Source organism: Lutra lutra, chromosome 3, assembly GCF_902655055.1.
Source record: "Lutra lutra chromosome 3, mLutLut1.2, whole genome shotgun sequence".
In the NCBI taxonomy this organism is placed as follows: domain Eukaryota; kingdom Metazoa; phylum Chordata; class Mammalia; order Carnivora; family Mustelidae; genus Lutra; species Lutra lutra.
In genome coordinates, this window is record NC_062280.1 from 67,308,660 (window position 1) to 67,335,601 (window position 26,942).

At 36.0% G+C, this 26,942-nt stretch overlaps 1 protein-coding gene and 1 long non-coding RNA gene across 8 annotated transcripts in view; one reads left to right on the forward strand and one right to left on the reverse strand.

The window, feature by feature from the left end:
* Positions 1–26,942, forward strand: part of UBR3 (ubiquitin protein ligase E3 component n-recognin 3) — a 241,949-nt gene that overhangs the window by 179,536 nt on the left and 35,471 nt on the right. For all 6 annotated transcript variants that reach the window (XM_047722104.1, XM_047722105.1, XM_047722108.1 and 3 more), the window contains one exon: positions 10,248–10,351. In XM_047722104.1, the coding sequence (XP_047578060.1) occupies positions 10,248–10,351 (104 nt within the window). The remainder of the gene's footprint in view (positions 1–10,247; positions 10,352–26,942) is intronic.
* LOC125095695 (uncharacterized) overlaps positions 1–26,942 on the reverse strand; it is a 129,574-nt gene that overhangs the window by 90,249 nt on the left and 12,383 nt on the right. The window lies entirely within an intron of this gene.

Here is a 26,942-nt window from a genome sequence, read left to right on the forward strand (position 1 = left end):
TCTTTTTTTGTTGTTGTTTTAAAAAAGATTTTATTTATTTGACAGAGAGAAAGACTGTGAGAGAGGGAACACAAGCCAGGAGAGAGGGAGAGGGAGAAGTAGGCTTCCCTCTGAGCAGGGAGCCTGATGCAGGGCTCGATCCCAGGACCGAGCAGAAGGCAGATGCTTAACAACTGAGACACCCAGATGCCCCTCAAGAGCCTAAGTCTAACTATTACTCTGTTTCCTTTCTTAGTAATAAGAGATCCGAGTAATTTTCTGAAAAATCTGGTTAACTCCCCCCTCCGCACCCCCGTATTTGTTCTCAATTTTATGGTTCATTATTTCACTAACTTATAATATTATAGTTGATATCTGTGTTTCTTACCTATATATTAGATTTTAGAAGATTGAATATCTTTTTCTACTTTCTTACTTTTAATACTTTCTGAATATAAAATTCTGTGTCTAATGTTAGGGGTTTCTCATATATACCTTTTTTTAAATCTTCTTGAAAGTTATTTATCTTTATCTCATTGTATTGATAATGACTTTGGTTTTAAAAAAATGGAAACTCAAGCCTATTAAATCTAACACACCCTTTTCCTCTTATCATTCATAGAGCTAATAGAAGTATGCAGTTTTATAATCTGGATTTTGAAGATTATTTAAAAACTTTAAAGAAATAGAAACAATTATGTATTTAAAAATTTTTTTGTATTTTAAAATATTAAACATTAAAAGAATAGTTATCACAATGATGGTATTAAACCCTACAGTCAAAATTTTTGTTTCTTTTTTCTATATTCATTCATTCTGATTATGTGCCTGCTATGTGCCAGGAAAGATCCATTTTTGTGTCCTCAGAATGATTGTTTTTGTCTTTGTAGCTAACGAGCTACAGGTTATTATTTTTGTAAATTTCTTTCCTGATTATAAAAATTATATTGTACAGTGTTTAGAATGTGCAAAAATGGTGAGGGGAAAAAATGAAAGAACCTACAAGATTGATTGATTGATTGATTTATAATTATTTTTAAATTACATAGAAGATATTATTTGTTTCAGGGGTACAGGTCTGTGATTCATTTGTCTTATATAATACCCAGTGCACATTACAACACATATCCTCCCCAACGTCCATCATGCAGTTACTCCATCCTCCCATGCCCCTCCCTTCCAGCAACACTCAGTTTGTTTCCTAAGATTAGGAGTCTCTTATGCTTTGTCTCCCTCTCTTGCTTCATTTTGTTTCATTTTTTTCCCCTCTCTTCCCCTGCGCCTCTGCCTTGTTTCTTAATTCCATATATTAGTGAGATCATATAATTGTCTTTGATTAACTTAACTTCACTTAGCGTGATGCTGTCTAGTGTCCATCCACATCATTGCAAGTGGCAAGGCATTTTTTTGATAGCTGTATCTTAATTCCATTGTATATATAAACACCACATCTTTATCCATTCATCTGTCGATGGACTTCTGGCCTTTTTCCATAGTTTGGCTATTGTGGTCATTGCTGCTATAAATATTGGGGTGCAGGTGCCCCTTCGGATCCCTACATTTGTATCTTTGGGATAAATCCCCAGTAGTACAGTTACTGGGTCATAGGGTAGTTCTATTTTCAACTTCTTGAGGAATCTCCATACTGTTTCCAGAGTGGCTGCACGAGTTTGAATTCCTACCAGTATTGTAAGTGTGTTCCCTTTCTCCATATCCTCAACATTTGTTGTTTCTTGACTTGTTAATTTTAGCCATTCTGACTGGTATGAGTTGGTATCTCATTATGGCTTTTGATTTGCATTTCCATGATGCTGAGTGATGAGCTATTCAGGGTAGCTATTGAAAGATACGAATTTAGTGCCATTGTATTGCCTGTGGGGAGTGGGGTGGGGGGATTGTTACTGTATGTTGTTGCTGTTCCCTTCTGGTCTATGTTACTTTTGGGATCTTTCTTTGCTTAGAGAACCTCTTTCAATATTTCTTATAGGGCTGGTTTGGTGATCACAAATTCTTTTAGTTTCTGTTTGTCCTGGAACCTTTTTATCACTCCTTCTATTTTGAAATGACATCCTAGGTGGATAAAAGTGTTGTTGGCTGCATATTTTTCTCATTGAATTTTTCATGTCAGTCCTTTCTGGCCTGCCAGGTCTCTGTGGACAGGACTGCTGCCCGTCTAATGTTTCTACCTTTGTCAGTTACAAACTTCTTGTCCTGCACTGCTTTCAGAATTTTCTCTTTATCTCTGAGATTTGTAAGTTTCACTATTATATGTTGGGATGTTGACCTATTTATATTCATTTGAGGGGGGGTTCACTGTACCTCCTGGATTTTGATGCCTTTTTCCTTCCCCAGAATAGTGAAGTTCTTTCTCTGTTACAATTTGCTCCAATCTGACTTCTGTCCCACTCTGTCTTTCCTCTTCATCTGGAATCCCAATTATTCTAATACTGCTTTGCTTTATGGTTTTACTTATCTCTCGAATTCTCCCCTTGTGATCCTATAGTTGTTTCTCTCTCTTTTTCTCAGCTTCTTCATTCTCCATCATTTGATCTTCTGTATCACTAAATCTCTTTTCTGCCTCATTTATCCTAGCAGTTAGAGCCTCCATTTTTTACTGCACCTCATTAATAGCCTTTTTGATTTCGACTTGGTTAGATTTTAGTCCTTTTATTTCTCCATAAAGGGATTCTCTAGTGTCTTCTGTGCTTATTTCAAGCCCAGCTATTTCTTTATAATTGTTGTTCTGAACTCTAGTTCTGACATCGTACTAATGTCCATATTGCTTAGGTCTCTGGCAGTCAGCACTGCCTCTTGTTCTCTCTTTTAAGTGAGTCTTTCCATCTTGTCATTCTGTCTAGAGAAGAATAGATGAACAAGAGAGCAAAATACTAAAATGGCAACAATGACCCCAGAGAAACACATGCTAAACAAATCAGAAGAGACCTGAAACTGGGTGGGGTGAGGGTGGGGAGTTGAATCAAATAGGTGAGCAGAATAAGGCAATACATTGGATTCTCTGTGTATTTTGGTCTGTTTTTTTTTTTTTTTTTAAAGAAAACTAGATCCCCAAATTGTAAAGAAAAAAAAAAAACTTATATATGTACAAAAATAAAATTAAATAAAAGGATAGACTGTAACTATAAAAATGGAAATTAAATGACAAGAAAAACAAAAGAGAGAAAACAACAACATCAAAAGGAAGTCATAAACAGACAGGTGAACAGAGCAATATACTATTTCCTGAGTGTATTTTGGTCAGTTTGTTAGAGGAGACTACATCATAAAATTGTAAGGGAAGAAAAACTTATATATAGAAAAATAAAATTAAATACCTTGAAAAGATAGAATGTAACCGTAAGAATGAAAATTTAAAAATTTAAAAATTAAAAAGACTTTAATAAGACAATAAAATCTCAAAAAAATAACAAAACAAATAAAACAGAAGAAGAAAGAAAAAAAAGTGTATGATTAGACAGGTGAATAGAACAGAGCCATACACTAGATTTTGGGTGTGTTTTGGTCTGTTAGAAGAAATTGCATCCCAAAATTTTAAAGAAAGGGAACCATCTATATATAAAAATAAGATTAAATACAGTGGTGGGATAGAATGTGACTGTAAAAATGAAAATTTAAAGATATTAAAAACGGATATGATAAGGTTGAAAAAGGAAAGAAGAGATATTTTTTAAAAAGAAAATAAAATTAAGAAAATATTAAAGTTGAAAGACTAAAGAATCATGGGCAAAGGCCGAGAGTTCTATGTGCTATATTCCCCTTGTACTGTAGTTTTGCAGTTCTCATTGATGGATAAACTTGGTGTTGGCTAGACATTCTTGCTGATCTTTTGTTGCACTGATTCTCAGATATCTTTGCCCCAGGCAGAATTGTACCAACCTTGCCTGGGGACAGGCTAAGTAATCTGCTTTCTACTGCTCTATGTTGCTTTTGTTCCCTGAAGGCTTTTGGCACAGCTTTAGAGGATTAGAATGAAAATGGTGACCCCCAATCTCTGGCCCCAGCCTAAAGCTCTGGGCCCCACTCCTCAGTGGGCGCACAGAGAAAAGCAGTCAGTCACTCCTGTCTTCCTGGTCTCTGGCTGCACTTGATGTTTACCCAGCCTATGACTGAGCATTTCTATCTCAGTACAAGACACCGTTTGGAGTCTCCAAACTCAGCATGCTCCTGTGGTGCAATCCTGCGCTGCTTTTCCCAGGGTAGGGAGGGGAGTCTCCCTGGATCTGCTACTTGTTGGGCCCTTGCATGAAGAGTAGTGGCCTGACTGTGCTCCAGATCACGGTTTATGGCAACCCCCAACTGAGAGCCCACTCTTGGGCTCACTCTTTGCAGTCAGCTTCCCCACTCCAATACCTGGGAAGTCTGTTGCACTCAGGCGCTCCCCACTGCCCTGCCTCCATCTTCCTGTGACTCCAGGGATCCTCGGGCCACACCGTCCCAGGGAGGGTTCCACCCGGCCTGCTTATCCACTGGAGTGACATCCCTCATTGGAGCAGACTTCTAGAAGTTCCAGTTTTGTGCTCCGCTACTCTGTCACTTGTCAGTAGCTGGCTGATGGAGGCTTTCTCCTGCCACGGTCTAGCTTCCCATATGTTTACTCAGATTCACTTCTACACATGTCCTACCCTGAAGAAAGTGGTCACTTTTCTATAGTTGCAGCTATTCTTTTCTTTGATCTCTAGTTCAGTTTGCAGGTGTTCAGAATGGTTTGATAGCTGTCTAGCTGAATTTCTGGGACCAGATGAAATTAAGGTTTCCTATTCCTCCACTGTCTTGGACTCTCTCCCCGAAAGAATCCAAAATCTTGTAACCCACGTGTTATATATAGTTTATTATAGTTTCATGAATTCATGAACTATAAAAAGGAGACCAGATATGAGGGGGAGAAATCAGTCCTGTTTTCTGGGAATTCCTCTAACATTGTTAACATTTTGAGATACTTATTTCCAGTTTCTTTTTTTTTCTGTATATATATTTTAAATTTTTAAATACTTTTTGAGTCATACTATACCAGTTTTAGAATCTGCTTTTTAAAATTAACACATAACACCCAAATTCCCACATCATTAAACATTTCTAAACATACCTAATTTATGTATTCATTCCTATTGTTAATTTTTTAAATATATATAAATATTTTATGTATTTAGTCATTTATTTGAGAAATATTCACTGTATGTCGGGCACTGTGTTACATAGCACAGCATTGGTTTTGGAAAGATTGTACCTAGATTAGCTTTCACTGGCAATGCAGAGATAGTCCTGTTTCTATTACTCTTGAGTATTATCACTTTAAAAACATATTTTGGGCTAGTTTGATAGATTAAAAAAATGGGATTCCAAAGTAATAGAAATTTTTTTAGTAAAACAAAAGTAAAGTTAACTTTATATAAATATTTCATGTTTACTAGCTATTTGTGTACATTCTTGTGAATTTTATATTCAGAACATCTGCCCATTTTTCTGTTGGCATCTTATTTTTAAAAATTATCTATTACCAAACAGATGAACATAGGAAAATAAAATAAGATGAAAGTAGTAAGGGAGGCAAACCACACGAAATGCTAAACAGAAGTGTTGTTTGGAGGGGAGGTCGGTGGGAGGAAGGAGTAACTGGGTGCTGAGTTGTTAAGGAGGGTACTGATGTAATAATCACTGGGTGTTGTATGCAAATAATGAATCACTAGATTCTACCTCTGACTAGTAATACAGTATCTGTTAACTAAATTGTATTAAATAAAGAATTAAAAAATTATCTGAGTGATTCTTATAGCTTAAAGTAATAAACCTTATTTTCATAGAGTTGAACTTTTTTCCAAAATATTTTGCCTTTTAATTTTATATTACTTTCTTGACATATTAAGGGTTTGAAAATTTCATTTAAGCCAAACCATCAGGCCCTGTATTTCTTCTTTATTTTCTGGTTCCTTTCATACTTAGAATACCTATCTAGCCCATCCAAGTTCTGGGTTTTACCTTTAAACCTGCATACATTGTGTTTCCTGCCTTAGGGTTTGCAGTACCCTACTCATATATTCTTTGTAGAATTTTCTTATGGGGTGGTTTTTTAAAATGTTGGAATTTATTTTCATCAGTAATGCGTGAAGATTTAAGATTTATTTTTAAATAACTAGCTAATTTTTTAGCAATTTTATATCCCATTTTTTTTTATTCTAAATTTTTGTATGTTATGGTTCTGATGAGGGACTTTCCACTTTGTTTTATTGACCTATAAGCCTATAGTCTGTGATAGAACCATTCTGGTTTAGTTATTGGGAAGACATGTTATGTGTATGTCTCTGGTTAGATTAGGCTTCTCTCATTTCTTCCACCTCCAACTCCGTCCCCTACTTCCCAATTTTCCTTTACTGTTCTCATCTGCTTATTCTTCCAGATGATCTTTAGAACCATTTTCTAAGCCCTTACCTTCACTTGAGATTTTGATTAGAATTATTTTAAATTCGTAAATTAATTTTGGGGAAAATAGTTATCTTTGTAGAGATAGTTTCCCAACTAAGAACATTCCCCATTTTAAAAAAGTAATTATTAAGCCCAACATGGGACTTGAACTCATGACCCCAAGATCAACAGTTGCATGCTTTACCAACTGATCCAGCCAGGGACCCAGAACATTCCCCATTTTTAAAATTCTTTTTTGTATCATTGTAGTTTTGAAATTTTTCTTAATTATACATTCTCAATTATATTTAATATAAAGATTGCTAAATTTTTAACAAATGTATATGAATAATTATAATAGAGGATATAATCTGAAGTATAGTTGTCCATGCATATGGAGATTTAGACTGATTTTAAATAATTGAAGGTCAGTACAATAATAATAATAAGCAAACAAGACATAATAGCAAAATAATTAACCTCTAAATTTGAGAAGGATTGCTTCTATTACAAAAAAATTATTGACACATAATAAAATAAATGAGAATATAGACTTATGTTAGCCCTTTAAACTTTTCAGTTGCTTATAATATCCCTATTTTTAAGAAACTATTTAATTTACTCATTTGGGGATATTTTTATTTTCTATACCTAAAATCTCTGTAATTTGTTAGTCTTTTAGGTCATGATGCAAGAAGTTCTTAAGCCTCTCTGACTTTTGTCCAGTAAAATTTATTTTTGCATAGAAGTGAGATTGGGTTAGCTTAAATGGATCCATAAAGTTCGTTTGAATTCTGAGTCTTTTGTCAGCTGTTAGATTTAATACAGTAGTTTGATAATCCAAAGTCATTTTTATTCTAAGTAGTTTTCTTTTTGAAGATTTTATTTATTTATTTGACAGACAGAGATCACAAGTAGGCAGAGAGGCAGGCAGAGAGAGAGGAGGAAGCAGGCTCGCCGCTGAGCAGAGAGCCCGATGCGGGGCTCGATCCCAGGACTGTAGGATCATGACCTGAGCTGCAAGGCCAGAGGCTTAACCCAATGAGCCACCTGGTGCCCCTCTAAGTAGTTTTTAATGGACATGTTCTTACCACTTTCTTTATCATCCATAGGTCTGCAAGGACTTTCCTCTTACTATTTGGGAACAGGTTTTATCCTCTTTGCATATGTCCTTGGGAGGCATTTTGTTCATTTCACTAAAGGAACTGTGGTAAAACCAGAGAAATACAAATACATATAGGAATTATAGGCCCTACTTTTGTTAGAGTTTGTGATTTTCTCTGACGTTTCTTCCCTCAGTGCATTTTATTTCTCTCTTGATGCTCTGTAGTCTTAGCTAACTAGTTTTTGTCTCTTTTTCCACCTGTTTTTCCATCTAGCCATCCGTTCATTTTTCATTTTTAAATTTATTCAGCTGGTTTTTATAAACTGTTTTAATCAGGCATCAGGAAAATGATGGCAAACAAGATATAGTTTCCGTGAAAGGTTCCTTTTTTTCTTTTTTTTCTAGGGCACTTAATAGTGTAGAGGATGAATTGGGAGAACATAAAATTGTGGAGATTGAATAGTGAGAAGGCAGTGGCTATAGAGATGACAAAGAAAATAAAGATAGTTGTTAGGACTTACTGATAAATATGGGGTGAATAAGAGAAGGTAGGTTCAGGATATCCCCAAGATCCTGCCTTATCTATTCATTATATTTTTAGTGTTGTATATATTATATTGCATTCAGACATTGTGCTAAATGCTAGAGGGTATAATAAATGACCACATCAAGACTAAGAACACAGAAGAGAGAGTTGATTGGTTATGACTGGGGGCGGGGATTGTGGGTGTAGAATAGAGCATAAGTTCAGTTTCAGGCAAGCTCAGGTTGAGCTTCCTGTTAGATATACAAGTGGAGATAGTGAGTATTCAGATAGAGAGTGTAAAAGAGTCATAGCTAAAGATGCAGACTTGTAAGTCATCAATGTATAGCTGGTGATTGGGTTAGGAAGTCTTTCAAAATGAGTGCTTTATGTTAAAAGAGAGTGGGAATTGGAGCCTTGGGAAGCACCACCATTTCTAGGTTAGTCAGAGGAAGAACTTGTCAAGCAAACGAAAGTAGAGTAATCAGAAAGTTAGAAGGGAACCCGAGAGAGTGTTTCACAAAAGCCAAGAGAATTTTCCAGACAAATATGTTCAGCTGTATGCAGAGTTAAAGGTCAATAAGATAATGATTGAAAAATATCCAGTAGATTTTGTAAATAGGAGGTCATTGTTGACCATGTGGAAAACCCTTTTTGGGGGGATTTAAATAATAGATGAGTGAATGTTAGCCGCTCCCCCATTTAAAAAAAAAAAAAAAGAACTTTGGCTTCTAAAAAAGAGAGACTGGAGAGACAAATAGTAGGTTTCATAGCATTAACGGAAAGTTAGCTTTGGAGAGAGAGACAAGTTAATTTAAGGGATATTGGTGTAGAGAATGGAGACATTTAAAGAGCTATCTTCCCCTGGCACTTAAAAACTTCAGAACAGCAGGCACTGGTTTACTCATCAGTGTGTCTAGTGCCTGACATATAGGAAGTGATCAGTATTTGGTCAATGATGGAGCCTAACAAAAGAGTTGAACAGGGGCGCCTGGGTGGCTCAGTGGGTTGGAGCCTCTGCCTTCGGCTCAGGTCATGATCCCAGGGTCCTGGAATCGAGCCCCACGTTGGGCTCTCTGCTCAGCGGGGAGCCTGCTTCCTCCTCTCTCTCTGCCTGCCTCTCTGCCTACTTGGGATCTCTCTCTGTCAAATAAATAGATGAAATCTTTAAAAAAATAAAAAGAGTTGAACAGTTTTTGTTCATTGTAAATCTAGTCTGAATTATAGTTTCAAATTTAGTCAGTTCTAGAAGCATAAGATTTGTTTTTGTTTCCTGACATTAAAAATTAAACCTACAATTAAAAAATGTTTCCTTTTACAGGGTTTTAAAAATTCTTATAGATCTAGAATGAGATCTGCTTTGGAATATATTCTGTGTTTCTCTTAGTACTCCACATTCCTACAATTTACTACTTTGTCTTTTATAGTGTGTTTTAAGTTCTGCTTTGGCTATCATTATCTTTTTTTGGAAACTTTGAAAATTTTAAAGATTTTTTGAATTTTTATGATAGTCATAAAATTGAAACAACTTGTTAACAAAATATATAAATCATTCCTTTTCTGTGTAACTTGTTTTTGAATTGTACCTGTTCTTTTTTAATAATGTGAACATTTACTCTGTAGTGCAAGGTTTGTGATGGCAAGTATCCTATATTCACTCCACTTATAGTGAAACTAATCTTCTAAAGTTCCAATTAATCCTTCATTTAATTTCTGTAATTTAAGAAATTTAAAAAATTTCATATCAAGTTAATGTATCCCAATTGTTTACTTAAGTAAGATCTAATAAATTTTCTGTGTAATTTTTTCATATTAGGCAGAGTCAAGGGAATATATGGATATAAAGATTATATATATATATATATTTTTAAAGATTTTATTTATTTATTTGACAGAGAGAGATCACAGTAGACAGAGGCAGGCAGAGAGAGAGAGAGAGAGGGAAGCAGGCTCCCTGCTGAGCAGAGAGCCCGATGCAGGACTCGATCCCAGGACCCTGGGATCATGACCTGAGCTGAAGGCAGTGGCCTAACCCACTGAGCCACCCAGGTGCCCCTAGATTATATTTTTAAGTAAAAAAAAATATGGCCCCTAACTTTTTCTTTTGAGATTTCTTAGTTGTTTATGAAAGTTTGATTTCTGTTCCATAGACATATATGGGAAATATAAAATGAATTAGAAAAGATATACAATATTGTCTAAAGTGATTATGCATTTTTCTTTTAGGCAGGGAAATGAAGAACAACAGCCCGAGGTTCCAGTTCTTTATCATGATGTTACATCTCTTTTGCTCATCCAGATCTTAATGATGCCGCAACCCTTACGAAAAGGTATGTCTTTATAATTCTGCTTCTTAGCCATATAGTATACATAATACTCTAAAAATTATGGGGCAAATATTAATTCTGTTGGTAATGTTCTGAGGTAAAGGAGTTTTTTATTTTTTTATTAGTAGTAAATCATATATATCTAAAAGAAGATGACAGTGAAATAAGGGTTTTTTTTTTTCCTCATGGGTCTGTTCTTTTAAGGTTTTTGTTCAATAATAAGGTAAAGATAAGGGAAAATCACTGAAAACTTTTGTTTTAAAAAAATTTAAAGTGATAATTCAAAAATGTGAAAAAAAAGAGCTAATTGTCAGCCTTAATGTCTCTACTCTATCTACGTGCATAAATATTTTATATAGTAGTAATCATAGGGTTATTCAAATGTGATACTCCATAATTTTTAATTAATGTTAATGTACTGTCTTGATATTAACAGCATTAATACTGTGATAACAATAACATTAATATTATATTAATAATGTTTTAATTATTGTTCCATAGTCTTTGTAGTTTTCATTTAAAGACATTTAAAATATTCTACTAAATAATTAACCATTCCCTTTTGGTGAAAAGCTTTGTTTTTGTGTTATTATGAGTTAAATGAAAGAACATCTATAGGTGTATAAAGGCCTTGTTACTGGGGAAGATATTTTTTGTGTGTACTTCAACTTGATCTTTTGATATAATTTTTTACCTAAGGGTGTGAAGCGATCATTTATTCTAAACATAAGCAAATTGGTATTTTATGCAAATTGTGATACTCTCTGAGGGGTTAAATGTCATTAATAAATAAGCATAATATTTTATATTTAAACTGTAGTTCAATATTTTATACAGGGGTCTGTTTATTGATTTGCCCCTCTCTCTCTCTTTTATTCTCTTTGCTTATTTGTTTTGTTTCTTAAATTCTACGTATGAGTGAAATCATATGGTAATTTGTCTTTCTCTGACTTATTTCACTGAACTTAATACTCTCTAACTCCATCCATGTCATTGTAAATGGCAAGATTTCATTCTTTTTATGGCTGAGTAAATCCAATAAATATGTACATGCATTTATACACACACACACACACACATATATTATAATATATACACACACACATACACACACCACATCTTTATCCATTCATCATCGATGGACATTTGGGTTGATTCCATATCTTGGCTATTATAAATAATGCTGTAAATATAGGGGTGCATATGTCCTTTTGAATTAGAATTTTGTATTCTTTGAGTAAATATCCAGTAGTGTGGTTGCTGGATCATTGAGGATACCCCATTGAGGGTAGCTCTGTTTTTAAGTTTTTGAGACACCTCCATACTGTTTTCCAGAGTGGCTGCACCAGTTTGCATTCCCACCAGCAGTGTAAGAGGTTTCCTTTTTCTCTACATTCTTGCCAACACTTGTGTCTTGCGTTTTTGGTGTTAGCTATTCTGGCAGGTGTGAAGTAATATATCATTGTAGTTTTGATTTGCGTTTCCTTGATGATGAGTGATACTGGGCATCTTTTCATGTTTCTGTTGGCTATCTGGAGGTCTTCTTTGGGAAAGTGCCTATTCATGTCTTCTTCCCATTTTTTTTTTTTTAAAGATTTTGTTTATTTATTTGACAGACAGAAATCACAAGTAGGCGGAGAGGCAGGCAGAGAGAGAGAGGAGGAAGCAGGCTCCCCACCAAGCAGAGAGCCTGATGCAGGGCTCGATCCCAGGACCCTGGGACCGTGACCTGAGCTGAAGGCAGAGGCTTTAACCCACTGAGCCACCCAGGCACCTCATCTTCTTCCCATTTTTAATTGGATTGTTTTTTGGGTATTGAGTTGTATAAGTTCTTTATAGGTTTTGGATACTGACCCTTTATCAGATATGTCATTTACAATTATCTTCTCCCATTCTGTCCATTGTCTTTTAGTTTTTATTTTGAGGCAGTCCCAATAGTTTATTTTGCTTTTCTTTACCTTGCCTCAGGAGACATATGTAGAAAGAAGTTACAATGGCGATGTCGAAGAAGTTACTGCCTGTGTTTTTTCTAGGATTTTTATTGTTTCAGGTCTCACATTTAAGTTCTTAATCCATTCTGAATTTATTTTTGCATATGGTGTAAGAAAGTGATCCAGTTTTATTCTTTTGCATGCTGCTATCAAGTTTTCCCAGCACCATTTGGATATCCCATTGGATATTCTTTTCTGCTTTGTCAGAGTTTAATTGACCATGTAGTTCTGGGTTTTCTTTTCTGTTCTACTGATCTATTGTCTGTTTTTGTGCCAGTACCATACTGTTTTGATCACAACAGTTTAGTAATATAACTTGAAGTCCGGAATTGAGACATCTCCAGTTTTGCTTTTCATTTTCAAGGTTGCTTTGGCTATTTGGGGTCTTTTGTGGTTCCGTGCAAATTTTAGGATTGTTTATTCTAGCTCTGTGAAAAATGTTATTGGTGTTTTGATAGGGATTGCATTAAATATGTAGATTGCTTTGGGTAGTATGGATAATTTAACAATATTTATTCTTCCAATCCATAAGCATGGAATGTTTTTCCATTTCTTTGTGTCATCTTCACTTTCTTTAGTCAGTGTTTTAGTTTTCAGAGTACAGGTCTTTCATCTCTCTGGTTAGATTTATTCCTAGATATCTTATTATTTTTGGTGCAGTTGTAAATGGGATTTTTTTTTGATTTCTCTTTCTGCTGCTTCATTATCAGTGTATAGAGATGCCACAAAAAAAGAAAAAAAGAAATGCCAGATTTCTGAATGTTGATTTTGTACCCTGGGAGTTTACTGAATTCATTTATCAGTTCTAGCAGTTTTTTGGTGGAGTCTTTCAGGTTTTCTGTATACAATGTCATGTCATCTGCAAATAGTGAAAGTTTTATTTCTTCCTTACTGAATTGGATGTTTTTTACTTCTTTTTGTTGTCTGATTGTTGTATCTAGGACTTCTAGTACTGTGTTGAATAAAAGTGGTGAGAGTGGATATCCTTGTCTTGTCTTGACCTTAGGTGAAAGGCTGTCAGTTTTTCCCCATTGAGGATGATGTTAGCTGTAGGTTTTTCATAGATGGCCTTTATTATGTTGAGGTATGTTCCCTCTTAACCTACTTTGTCGAGGGTTTCTATCATGAATGGACATTGTACTTTGACAGATGCTTTTTCTGTACCTATTAAAATGATCATATGGTTCTTGCTTTCTTTTATTATATGATATATCATAATGATTGATTTGCTAATATTGAACCACCCTTGCAAACCAGGAGTATATCCCACTTGATGGTGGTAAATTATTTTTTTAATGCATTGTTGGATTTGATTTGCTGATGTTTTGTTGAAGATTTTTGCATCTATATTCATCAGAGACATTGGCTTTTAATTCTTTTTTTGTGTGTGTAGTGTTTTTGTCATTTTTTTCTATCAGGGTAATGCTGGCCTCATAGAATGAATTTGGAAGTACTCTTTCTTTTTCTATTTTTTGGAATATTTGAGAAGAATGGGTATTAATTCTTTAAATGTTTGGTAGAATTTGCCTATGAAGCCATCTGGTCCTGGGCTTTTGTTGATTGTGAGTGTTTTGATTACTGATTCAATTTTTTGCTGGTAATCAGTCTGTTCAAATTTTCTGTTTCTTCCTGTTTCAGTTTTTGTAGTTTATATATTTCTAGGAATTTATCCATTCGTTTTAGGTTGTCCAATTTTGTTGGCATATAGCTTTTCTTTTCTTTTAAAAGATTTTATTTATTTATTTGACAGAGAGACAGTAAGAGGGGGAACACAGAGGGGCGGGGGTTGTGTAGGAGAGGAAGAAGCAGGCTTCCCGCTGAGCAGGGAGCCCAATGTGGGACTCAGGACTCAGGACCCTGGGACCAAGACCTGACCCAAAGGCAGACATTTTAATGACTGCACCACCCAGGCACCCCAACATATAGCTTTTCATAATATTCTTTTATAATTTTATTTCTGTGATGTTGGTTTATTTCTGTGATGTTGGTGATTCTATTTAGTTGAATGCCTTCTCTTTTTTCTTGATAAGTCTGGCTAGGGGTTAATCAATTTTGTTGAGTTTTTTTCTCAGTGAACTAGTTCCTGTCTTCATTGATCTGTTCTATTGGTTTTATTTTTTTAGTTTCTGTATCATTTATTTCTGCTCTAATCTTTATGTCTTCTTCCTTTTGCTGGTTTTAGGTTTGTTTGTTGTTTTTCTAGCTTTTTTAGGTGTAAGGTTAGGTTGTTTGAGATTTTTTCTTGCTTCTTGAGGTAAGCCTGTATTGCTCCAAACCTCCATCTTAGAAATGCTTTTGCCGCATCCCAAAAGTCTTGAACCATTCATTTTCATTTGTTTCCATGTACTTTTTTTTTTTTTTTAAGATTTTTATTTATTTGAGAGAGAGTGGTGGAGTGCGCAAGCAGGGGGTAAGAAGCAGGCTCCCTTCTGAGCAGGGAACCCAACACTGGGCCTGATTCCAGGAACCCAGAATCACAATCTGAGCCAAAGGCAGTTTTCCATCTCACCGAGTCACCCAAGCATCCCTGTTTCCATTTACTTTTTAATTTCTTCTTTTATTTCCTGGTTGATGCATTCAGTGTTTAGTAACATGTTATTTAACCTCCATCTATTTGTGGTCTTTCCAGATATTTTCTTGTGTTTGACTTACAGTTTCATATTTTCTTGTGGTTGTAGTCAGAAAAGATGCATGCTGTTACTTTGATCTTTTTGAATTTGTTGAGGCTTGTTTTAAGGCCTAATATATGATCAATTTTGGAGAATATCCCATGTGCACTTGAATATTATTCTGTTGTTTTGGGATGAAATGATTTGAGTTCATCTGTTAAATCTATCTGATAATTTTGGATTGCTTTTAAATATAAAACTCATAAAACATAAAGTTGCCAACTCTTAATTTCAACTCAGGTTATAATCTCAGGGCCCTAGGATTGAGCCCCACATTGGGCTCTGTGCTTAGTGTCAAGTCTGCTTGAGATTCTCCTTGAATGCATCTTCCCCACTTCATGTGTGCTCTCTCTCTTTCTAAAATAAATAATTATATCATTTAAAAAAACCATAAAATTCACCTTTTTATTTTTAAAAATTTAAAATGTACAGTTCAGTACATTCATTTGTTATGCAACCATCACCATTATCTAGCTCCAGAACATTTTCATTAGCCCAGTAGAAATTTTGTACCCATTAAGCAATCACTCCCATTTCCTTCTTTCCCCAACTCCTAGAAACCACTAATCTGCTTCCTTACTCTATGGATTTGCCTGTAGTAGATATTTCATATTAATAAAATTATACAGTATATGGCTTTTTGTGTTTGTCTGCTTTCAGTTAATGTTTTGAAGGTTCATCCATGTTGTAATATATGTTGTACTTCATTTCTCTTCATGGCTGAGTAATATTTCATTGTAGGACTATGCCACATTTTGTTTATCCAGTCATCATTTGATAGACATTTTGATTGTTTCTACGATTTGGCTCTTGTGAGTAGTGCTACTGTGATATTTGTTTACAAGTTTTTGTTGGAATACCTGTCTTGAGTTCTTCTGTACATGGCTAAAAGTGGGTTTGCAGGGTCATGGTCATTTTATGTTTAACTTCTTGAAGAACTACCAAATTTCAGATATTTTTGAATATTTGTTACTTATTTGGGGGTTGGCTATGTATATGAATTTCATTACTTATTTTGTACCCGTTAAATAGCCTTATTGAATTTCATCTCTTTGCAAAATTAGTTATAAGCTGTTTAGGTTTTTGTGTGCGTGTGTGTATTACTTCAGTTAGTTTTCCTTATTTTAGGGAACTAGTTGCTTTGGAGTTATGTTGGTTTTCCCTGACTGTGGTCTTCTAATTATACTAGTAGTATCACATTTTGGAATTTAGACAGTTTTACTTTGTTTTATAAAGTCTTTAAAATAGTTAGATATTTACTTATTTAATTAATTGTATTTAAATATACATTTTACATATATGCATAATTATGACAAATCTGAAAAGCTAAAATGAAGGAAACGATATATAGAAATAGACTTATTTCTATAATTAATACTTATCTGAAGAGAAAAATAGTTCAGTTGATTTTAAAGGACCTATTGTATTAGTGTCTGAGAGCTGTAACTGGTGCATCTCCCTTATCATGAGATGACAACTGTTGACATTAGCCTTTAATAGAAGGAGAAGTTAATACCAGAAGAAGACGTAATACTTTGAATTAATTGAACACAGTAAATTAAATTCATTAGAAACGTATTCTTAAATTGTTTACTAAAATATGAGTCAAGAAAATTGATCTACTTAATTTAATAATGTCTAAATGAATAGAATAGATCTAGAGAAACATCCATATAAATATTTATAATATTGTTTGTAACTGTACCTTAAAGTAATATCATTAAAGAAGTGTTGTTTAGGGGACAAATTTAATCAACAATTGCTTATATAGTACTTAGTTGTAAAAGTCATTGCCTGATTCAATTCGATAAATATATTTTTTAATTAAAACAAGTTTTTTAGATTATTTATTAGAGAGAGAGAGAGCACAAGCAGGGAGAGCAGCAGACAGAGAGAGAGGGAAAAGCAGGCTCTCCGCTGAGCATGGAGCCCTATGCAGGACTGGGTTCCAGGACCCTGGGATCACCACCTGAGCCAAAGGCTTCAGAAGCTCAACCAACTGAGCCACCCAGGCGTACCTCAAGGAATATTTAATGAGTACCTGCTATGTGCCAGGTTGCTATGCTTCTTTGCTAGATGCTGATGATGCAAAGATGAATAAAACATGGACTTTACCTTTGGGGAACCACAGAGCTAAGTATTTAAGAGTCATTAACTTCAGTTAGAATTGCTTTAAAAAAATCTATGATTTAGGGGCACCTGGGTGGCTCAGTTGGTTAGCCAACTGCCTTCGGCTCAGATCATGATCCCAGAGTCCTGGGATCGAGTCCCGCACCAGGGTCCCAGCTCCACAGGGAGTCTGCTTCTCCCCCTGACCTTCTCCTTGCTCATGCTCTCTCTCACTGTCTCTCTATCAAATAAATAAATAAAAATCTTAAAAAATGTCTATGATTTATATTTTTTAAAACTTCATAAGAATTCAATATTGGATTATCTGTTTTTATAAAACAGCTTCAAAGATACTGTATTGTGTGATAGTTACGCTCACTGTCATTGTAGTCATAAATTCCTCTTAGAATTTGGGGCAGGGGGCGCCTGGGTGGCTCAGTGGGTTAAAGACTCTGCCTTCGGCTCAGGTCAGGATCCCAGGGTCCTGGGATCGAGCCCCACATCAGGCTCTCTGCTCAGCGGGGAGCCTGCTTCCTCCTCTCTCTCTCTCTCTCTCTGCCTCCCTCTCTGCCTACTGGTGATCTCTGTCTGTCAAATAAATAATAAAATCTTAAAAAAAAAAGAAAAGAATTTGGGGCCAGAAAAAATTTGCCACTCTTTATTAATTTTTTTTTAGTTTGTCACACATTGAGAACTAAGTAGAAACCTTTATGTATTAGTAGATAGAGATCTTTATTTAATTGCTAGGGAGTTTAGAGCTTAATTACAATAAGTTATTTGAATTTTTCTCAGATAGCTTTCTTTTTTTTTTTTTAAGAAGGTGGGAAGTTGTAGAATAGAATAATTGGAGTCGTTAATATAATTTTTCTTTTGTATTCCCTATTGATATTAGGGTTAATAGGCACTGGTCTTTATTGTATTTGTGTTTTTATTGTAATATGTATTCGTGTATCTATTTAGTTACTGGTTGTTATTAGAAGAGGAAGGGAAAGTGAAGGAAATACTGTTCGCATGTAGTAGAATGTTAAATGCTCCCATGGTTTTAAAATAGGTGATACAGAAATTTACCTTGAGCTTTTTAGTGTTTAGCACTGTATTTAGGTTAAAAGACCTTTTTTTACACCAATTGTCTCATTAGAAGCTTCAGTTAGTATATTAAAGACACATGTTTATTTTCCTTTTATCTCTTTTCATTTATTTTATTCATTATTATACCTGTCATATCACTGGCCTCCAAAAATAAGCTTTAAAGTAATTTATGATATGTCACTATTTTCAGGTATTCGTGTTTTGTTTTTTATAACTTAGGATCAGGCTTGGCTGTGTAGAATAGAAAAGAAACCCTAGATCACACAGTATCTTAAGTAAGACAGATTTTTTTAAATTTTTTCATGTAGGAAGTCTGAAGGTAGGCAGGTCAGGTCCTTCTACTTCACAGGACTGTAGTGCTATGATGTGGCTCTCATCTTCATGTTTCAAGGAAGTTGCAGGAGTTGTGGCCTTCATAGTCTTGTTTATTAAGACAGCAGGATGGAGAGTTGAGAGAGGAAATTCGCTCTTTTAAGAAGTCCTCTTGGGGTTGGCACCTGGGTGGCTCAGTGGATTAAGCCACTGCCTTCGGCTCAGGTCATGAGATCGAGCCCTGCATTGGGCTCTCTGCTCATGGGGGAGCCTGCTTCCCACTCCTGCCCCTGCCTCCTTCTCTGGCTACTTGTGATCTTTGTCTGTCAAATAAATAAAAAAATCTTGAAAAAAAAAAAAAAAAAGTCTGAGTCTAAAAGAGCACTTTAAGAAGTCCTCTTGGAGGGGTGCCTGGGTGGCTCAGTGGGTTAAAGCCTCTGCCTTCGACTCAGGTCATGGTCTCAGGGTCCTGGGATCGAGCTCCGCATTGGGCTCTCTGCTCAGCAGGGAGCCTGCTTCCGCCTCTCTCTCTACCTACTTGTGATGAGCTCTGTCTGTCAAAAAAATAAAAATCTTAAAAAAAAAAAAAAAAAAAGAAGTCCTCTTGGAAGTTCCACATAAAACTTATACATATCTTTGGCTAAAGTTCTTCCTTCTCTTTTACCTCTGGGATTTAAAACACAAAATCATCATCTTTTTTAGGAAGAGTCACTTACTCAGATTTGGATCATGTCATTGTTCTTTCCCATGTCAATCTTTGAGGAGTATCATGATTCTCTTCAATCATGCCTTATAGGATAGAGATTCCAGGATTCAGTGGAACATCCTGTACTAGTGATTATAGACTATCTTCTGCACCCAGCATCTAGAGATAGAAGATTGCTTATTATTTCTCACTTTAAGAAAGGAAATATTTCAGTCTTGCTTTGTCACAAACCAAGGCTTTATAAGAATAAACTGTTTATTTTGGAATATTTCAACCATATATAACAATAAAGAGCAGAGTTTAATGAAACTTGGTATACCCACCAATTATCAACTCATTTTTTTTTTAGATTTTATTTATTTGACAAAAAATCACAAGTAGGCAGAGAGGCAGGCAGAGAGAGGAAGGGAAGCAGGCTCCCCGCCGAGCAGAGAGCCTGATGTGGGGCTCGATCCCAGTACCCTAGGATCATGACCTGAGCCAAAGGCAGAGGCTTTAACCCACTGAGCCACCCAGGCGTCCTCAACTCATGTTTTATTTATACTCTCTCCTATTTCATTCTTACTCCTACTCTGGGTTATTTCAAAGCAACTCCCAGACATCATCATTTCATCTATATAGTCTTTAGTATATATCTCTAGAAGATAAAGATTTGTTCAGTAAACATAACCACAGTACTATGAACCTATTTTTTAATGGACAGTTTTGCTTTAATATCATTAGATACCAAGTCAGTGTTCAGATTTTTGTAGTTGTTATAAATGATTTCTTACAGTTGGTTTATTTGGTTTGGGATCCAGACAAGGTCTACACCTTGGATTTGGTGGTTATTTCTCTTTCAAATCTATGGGTTTACCCTCTCCTTTTACATTTTATTTGTTGAAGAATCTGGATCTTTTGTCTGTACTTTACTACTTGCATCCCCATGGCATCCTTTAATAATATGTTCTGTTCCCATGTGTTTGCTGCAAAGTGGTGGATAGATCTAAGCACCTAGATTGCTTATTTCTTTTTATTTTGGAAAAAACACCTCATGGATGGTGTAACGTACTTTTCATCACAAGACAGATTCCAGGTGTCTCTCTTTTGTGACATTAGAGGCTATGGATGATTGCCTAGATTGTTCTGTTTTTTTTTTTGTTTGTTTTTTGTATGTGTGTATGTGTTTTTCTTTTAAAGATTTTATTTTAAACTAATCTCTAGGGCACCTGGGTGGCTCAGTGGGTTAAAGCCTCTGCCTTCGGCTCAGGTCGTGATCCCAGGGTCCTGGGATCGAGCCCCACATCAGGCTCTCTGCTTAGCGGGGAGCCTGCTTCCCTTCCTCTCTCTCTGCCTGCCTCTCTGCCTACTTGTGATCTCTGTCTGTCAAATAAGTAAATAAAAAAATCTTAAAAAAAAAAAAAACAAACTAATCTCTATACCCGGCATGGAATTGACAATCCTGAGATCAAGAGTCACATGCCGTACTGACTGAGTCAGCAAGGCATCTCTATGGAGTGTTTGGGTTTTTTTTTTTTAGCATCCTCCAGAGATGATTGCTTTTTTATTAGTATTATCAATGCATGGATTTTTAACAAAGTTGATGTCTTTTATTTCCGATGTAGAACACTAACTGTATAAACACTTGTGTTTGGTTTGTGTTGGCTTGTGTTCTGATGATGTGACCCCAGTAGTCTTTGATAGTTTTTTCAGACCAAGGCTTTTTAATTTGTGATTTAGGAGTTCATTAGTAGGAATCCATGAACCTCCTAAAATGATATAGGAAATTTTTGTATGTATATGTGCAGTTTTTTTTCTGAGAAGTTCCATAGCCTGTAACCAGGTTTTCAAAAGGATCTTGACCCCTAAAAATGAGTTAGCTATAAATTCTTCTGAGGACTCCTGGTTATATACAGTATAAGGAATAATAATAAGGAAGTTGCTTATGTGTAGTTGGAGAATCAGAAGCAGATTATAGTGGGATGAGAAATGAGAGAGCAATGAGGAAACAGCAGAGAGAACTGTCAAGAATGAATGTGGGGAGAGAGCACAAGCTATATGTGGATATAGTCAAACGGGTTATTTTTGTTTGTTTTGTTAAGTTAGGAGAGTTTTGAGCATGTTTAAATGTTTGCCATTTCTCCATTATTTACTTAATGACTCATGGTGGTACTTTTACCTTGTTACCCTCTCCTGGTAGCCTTTCACTTAAATGGGTGGTTTTCCCTTTCTCATAGTAATTCATATATAGTTCTGTTTTGACACTTGTCTCATTGCCATAATGGTAGGTTTTCTTTTAATATCTCCGTTTCTAAATTATCAGTTCCTCTAGGACTTGTATCATTTTACATGTATCCCTAGTGTCTACCTGCTACATAATATGCTCAGTAAATGATTGTGGAATGGATATGTTAAATATCCAATTATCTTATTTTCTGGTAAATTGGTTATTTTCTTTTTGGGAATTCAAGAAAGCTATTGCTTTGGTTTGAATCTTTATATCTTATATTGTGATCATTTCTATATAATGTTCTTTGAGAATGTTGGCAGTTTATTAGACCCAAACCACAGTTGTCCTGAAGTATAGCCAAGGGAATAATAGCTTTAACTACCTTATTAGATGTTAGATGGACTTGGAATCTTTTCTCAGTTCTATGTTGATTAACGTAAAGAAAATCTTATTAAACTATTTGGGTTCTTCACTCATGAAAGAGAAAATGGAGTTGAGCTTATTACACAAAACACATCACAAATTGATTTTTGTTGTAGACTAGACTTTTTGAAGAGGGTCAGAGTTGTGTAGTTAGAAACTCAGATCATAAAAAGGAAGACCGAAAAGATTTGATGTTTGTATGGATATGTGCAAAGAGCTTTATAGAGGCAGTGGAATAGTATATTTCTTTACAGAAATTTTTCATGATAATTTTAGGAAAACAATAAAATGTCTGATACCAACTTTAGATTATTTCCTTTTTACTTATATGATTTTCCCCTTAGGGTTTTATTATTTTACATGTATTATACCTGTCCTAAAAGAAACTTGGAGCATTTTGTATTACCTTCACTCTAAAACAGTTTATGGGAAAGGAATTTTTGCAGGTATCTGAATCCTGTTTGTCTTCTTGTTTTATCACCTGCACTGAGCATGATACCCACAGATCAGTAAATATCTCCCCAGAAGACTATAGGTTCCTTGGATTACTTTTACAAAACTCAACACAAATGCCATTGCATAGAGAAGGTACATCTTATATGAATGAATCTTTGTTTTCTTCCAAGTCCCTAAAAAACATTGATTTCACGTGGTAACCATTTTGTAAATATTTGTTGGATGAATGAGTGAATGTGAGAACCTAAGCATAAGCTGTGATTTTAAACTGCCATAGGAAATACTTGGAAAATGATAATTAAGGCAGATAAAATGACTGAAACACCAAATTAGTACTTTGCTACGTTGAAAAGCTAAGATGATGCGTATGGTAGCTATTATTTTCCTAAAATATATTACTTCTTTTTAAGCAGAAAAAAAAATTGTGTTTTAGAATGAGAGGACATCATGTATGAGTAGTATTTCTGGGCAATATAAATGACTTCCATCATTTTGTTCTTAGTAGGCAAATTCTGTAATGTTGAGCGTTCTATTTAGACATTCAATTAAGTCATGAAATATTCTTTTCTTGACTTTGATGAAACCATCATATTCTGGTTTTCCTCCTATCTCTTTTCCACTTATTTTTTTTAAATTTTATTTTTTATAAACATATATTTTTATCCCCAGGGGTACAGGTTTGCGAATCGCCAGGTTTACACACTTCACAGCACTCACCATAGCACATACCCTCCCCAATATCCATAACCCCCCCCAACCCCCCTCCCCCCATCAACCCTCAGTTTGTTTTGTGAGATTCAGAGTCACTTATGGTTTGTCTCCCTCCCAATCCCATCTTGTTTCATTTACTCTTCTCCTACCCCCTTAACCCCCCATGTGGATAGAACAGTTTTAGAAAGAAAAGCTGAGCAAGCCACTTTCCCACTTAAACCCCACCAAGTTTAGAGTAAATCATAGCACAAAGCCGCTGCCAAGGTTTGCTGCCCTCAGCCATCTTCTTTGTTCCTGTGCTGCTGAAGAGGGCAGCTCAATGGCACCTGCAGGGTCTTTACCCGCACTGAGGCCATATAATCTCTGCCAAATGCACTCCAAGCAAGGGAACTCTTTCTCCCTGTGGGACCCAGGGCATCCTCCGACCAGGCTGCCCACTCCCTGGTCTCCACCCTTCTTCCCTACAGGAGGCCCTACTAAGGCCATCAGTCGTGACCTTGGTGATGGTGTTGAGCTCTGAAACTTCAGACTCTGTACTCCGCTATTTATAAAAAATGCAGTATTTAAACTTTCTCCTTTCCTCAATCAGTGGTTTTGGGGAAGGGTTTTTTGGTGCAGTCCCCTATGTTATTCTTTTTTACTCTTTTTTTAAAATTTAATTTTATTTTTCCAGTGTTCCAAGATTCATTATGCACCATACCCAGTTCTCCATGCAATATGTGCCCTCCTTAATACCCACCACGAGGCTCACCCATCCCACTACCCGTCTTCTGTTCAAAACTCTCAGTTTGTTTCTCGGAGTCCACAGTCTCTCATGGTTCATCTCCCCCTCAGATTTCCCCCAATTCACTTTTCCTTTCTGTCTCCTGATGTCCTCCATGTTATTCCTTAGGCTCCACAAGTAAGTGAAACCATATGATAATTGACTTTCTGCTTGACTTATTTCACTCAGCATAATCTCCTCCAGTCCTATCCATGTTGATACAAAAGTTGGGTATTCATCCTTTCTAATGGCTACATAATATTCCATTGTATATATGGACCATATCTTCTTTATCCATTCATCTGTTAAAGGGCATTTTGCCTCTTTCCACAGTTTTGTGACTGTGGCCATTGCTGCTCTGAACAGTGGGGTACAGATGGCCCTTCTTTTCACTACATCTGTATCTTTGGGGTAAATACCCAGTAGTGCAATTGCAGGGTTATAGGGTAGCTCTATTTTTAACTTTTGGAAGAATCTCCACACTGTTTTCCAAAGTGACTGCACCACATTGCATTCTCACCAACAGTGTGAGAGGGTTCCCCTTCCTCCACATACTCTCCAACACTTGTTTCCTGTCCTGTTAATTTTGGCCATCCCAGCTGGTGTAAGGTGGTATCTCAGTGTGGTTTGATTTGAATTTCTCTGGGCTAATGATGATGAACATTTCTTCATGTGTCTGTTAGCCATTTGCATGTCTTCTTTGGAGAAGTATCCATGTCTTCTGGCCATTTTTTGATGCCATTATCTGGTTTTTGGGTGTTGAGTTTAAAGAGTTCTTTATAGATCTTGGATATCAACCCTTTGTAGTGTCATTTGCAAATATCTTCTCCCATTCCATGGGTTGCCTCTTTGTTTTGTTGACTGTTTCCTTTGCTGTGCAGAAGCTTTTTATCTTGATGAAGTCTTAAAAGTTCATTTTCACTTTTGTTTCCTTTGCCTTTGGAGACCTATCTTTTTTTTTTTTTAAGATTTTTATTTATTTATTTGACAGAGATCACAAGTAGGCAGAGAGGCAGGCAGAGAGAGAGGAGAAGCAGGCTCCCCGCTGAGCTGAGGGCCCGACGCGGGGCTTGATCCCAGGACCCTGAGACCATGACCCGAGCTGAAGGCAGAGGCTTTACCCACTGAGCCACCCAGGCGCCCCTGGAGACCTATCTTGAAAGAAGTTGCTGTGACCGATGTCAAAGAAGTTACTGCCTATGTTCTTCTTGAGGATTTTGATAGATTCCTGCCTCACGTTGAGGTCTTTCATCCATTTCGAGTTTATCTTTGTGTATGGTGTAAGAAAATGGTCAAGTTTCATTCTTCTATACATAGCTGTCCAATTTTCCCAGCACCATTTATTGAAGAGACTTGTCTTTTTTTCCACTGGATATTTTTTCCTGCTTTGTCAAAGATTATTTGACCAGAGAGTTGAGGGCCCACATCTGTACTCTCTACTCTGTTCCATTGGTCTGTGTGTCTATTTTTGTGCCAGTACTATGCTGTCTTGGTGATCACAGACTTGTAGTAAAGTTTGAAATCAGGCAATGTGATGCCCCCAGCTTTTTCTTTTTCAACATTTCCTTAGCGATTCAGTGTCTTTTCTGGTTCCATACAAATTTTAGGATTGTTCGTTCCAGAACTTTGAAAAATGCCCATGGAATTTTGATCGGGATGGCATTGAAAGTATAGATTGCTCTCGGCAGTATAAACATTTTAACAATGTTTATTCTTCCGGTTCATGAGCATGGAATGCTCTTCCATGTTTTTGTGTCTTCTTCAATTTCTTTCATGAGTGTTCTGTAGTTCCTCAAGTACAGATCTTTTACCTCTTTGCTTAGGCTTATTTTCAGGTATCTTATGGTTCTTGGTGTTATGATAAATCGATTCTCTAATTTCCCTTTCTGTATTTTCATTGTTAGTGTATAAGAAAGGTATTGATTTCTGCACATCAATTTTGTATCCTGCCGCATTACTGAATTGCTGTATGAATTCTAGTAGTTTGGGGGTGGAGTCTTTGGGCTTTCCATATAAAGTATCATGTTATCTGTGAAGAGAGAGAGTTTGACTTCTTTGCCAATTTGAATGCCTTTTATTTCTTTTTGTTCTCTGACTGCTGTTAGTAGGACTTCTAGTACTTTGTTGAACAACAGTGGTGAGAGTGGGCATCTTTGTCGTGCCTGATCTCAATGGGAAGGCTGTCAGTTTTTCCCCATTGAGAATGATATTCGCTGTGGGTTTTTCATAGGTAGATTTTATGAAGTTGAGGAATATTCCCTCTATCCCTATACTTTGAAGAGTTTTAATCAGGAACGGATTCTGTATTTTGTCAAATGCTTTTTCTGCATCAGTTTAGGGAACCATGTGGTTCTTGTCTCTTCTCTTATTGATTTGTTCTATCACACTGATTGATTGGTGAATGTTGAACCACACTTGAATCCCAGGGATAAACCCCACCTGGTCATGGTGGATAATCTTTTTAATGTACTATTGGATCCTATTAGCTAGGATCTTGTTGAGAATCTTGGTGTCCATATTTGTCTGAAAATCTTTTTTTTTTTTTAAAGATTTTATTTATTTATTTGACAGAGAGAGATCACAAGCAGGCAGAGAGACAGGTAGAGAGACAAGAGGAAGCAGGCTCCCTGCTGAGCAGAGAGCCCGATTCGGGACTCGATCCCAGGACTCTGAGATCATGACCTGAGCTGAAGGCAGCGGCTTAACCCACTGAGCCACCCAGGCACCCTGAAATTCTTTTTGATGGGGTTTTTGCCTGGTTTGGGGATCAAGTAATGCTGGCTTCATAGAAAGAGTCTGGAAGTTTTCCTTTTGTTTCTATTTTTTTAAACAACTTCAGGAGAATACATATTATTTCTTCTTTGAATGTTTGCTATAATTCCTCAGGGAATCCGTCACGTCCTGGACTCTTGTTTTTTCGGAGGTTTTTGATCACTCCTTCAATCTCATTACTAGATACTGGTCTTTTCAGGTTGTCAGTGTCTTCCTGTTTCAGTCTTGGAGAAGTTTATAGGTTTCTAGGAATGCATGTATTTCTTTTACATTGCTTAACTTACTGGCATATAGCTGTTGATAATAATTTCTGATGATTGTTTCTATTTCCTAGGTTTTGGTCATGATCTCTCCCCCTTCATTCATAATTTTATTAATTTGGGT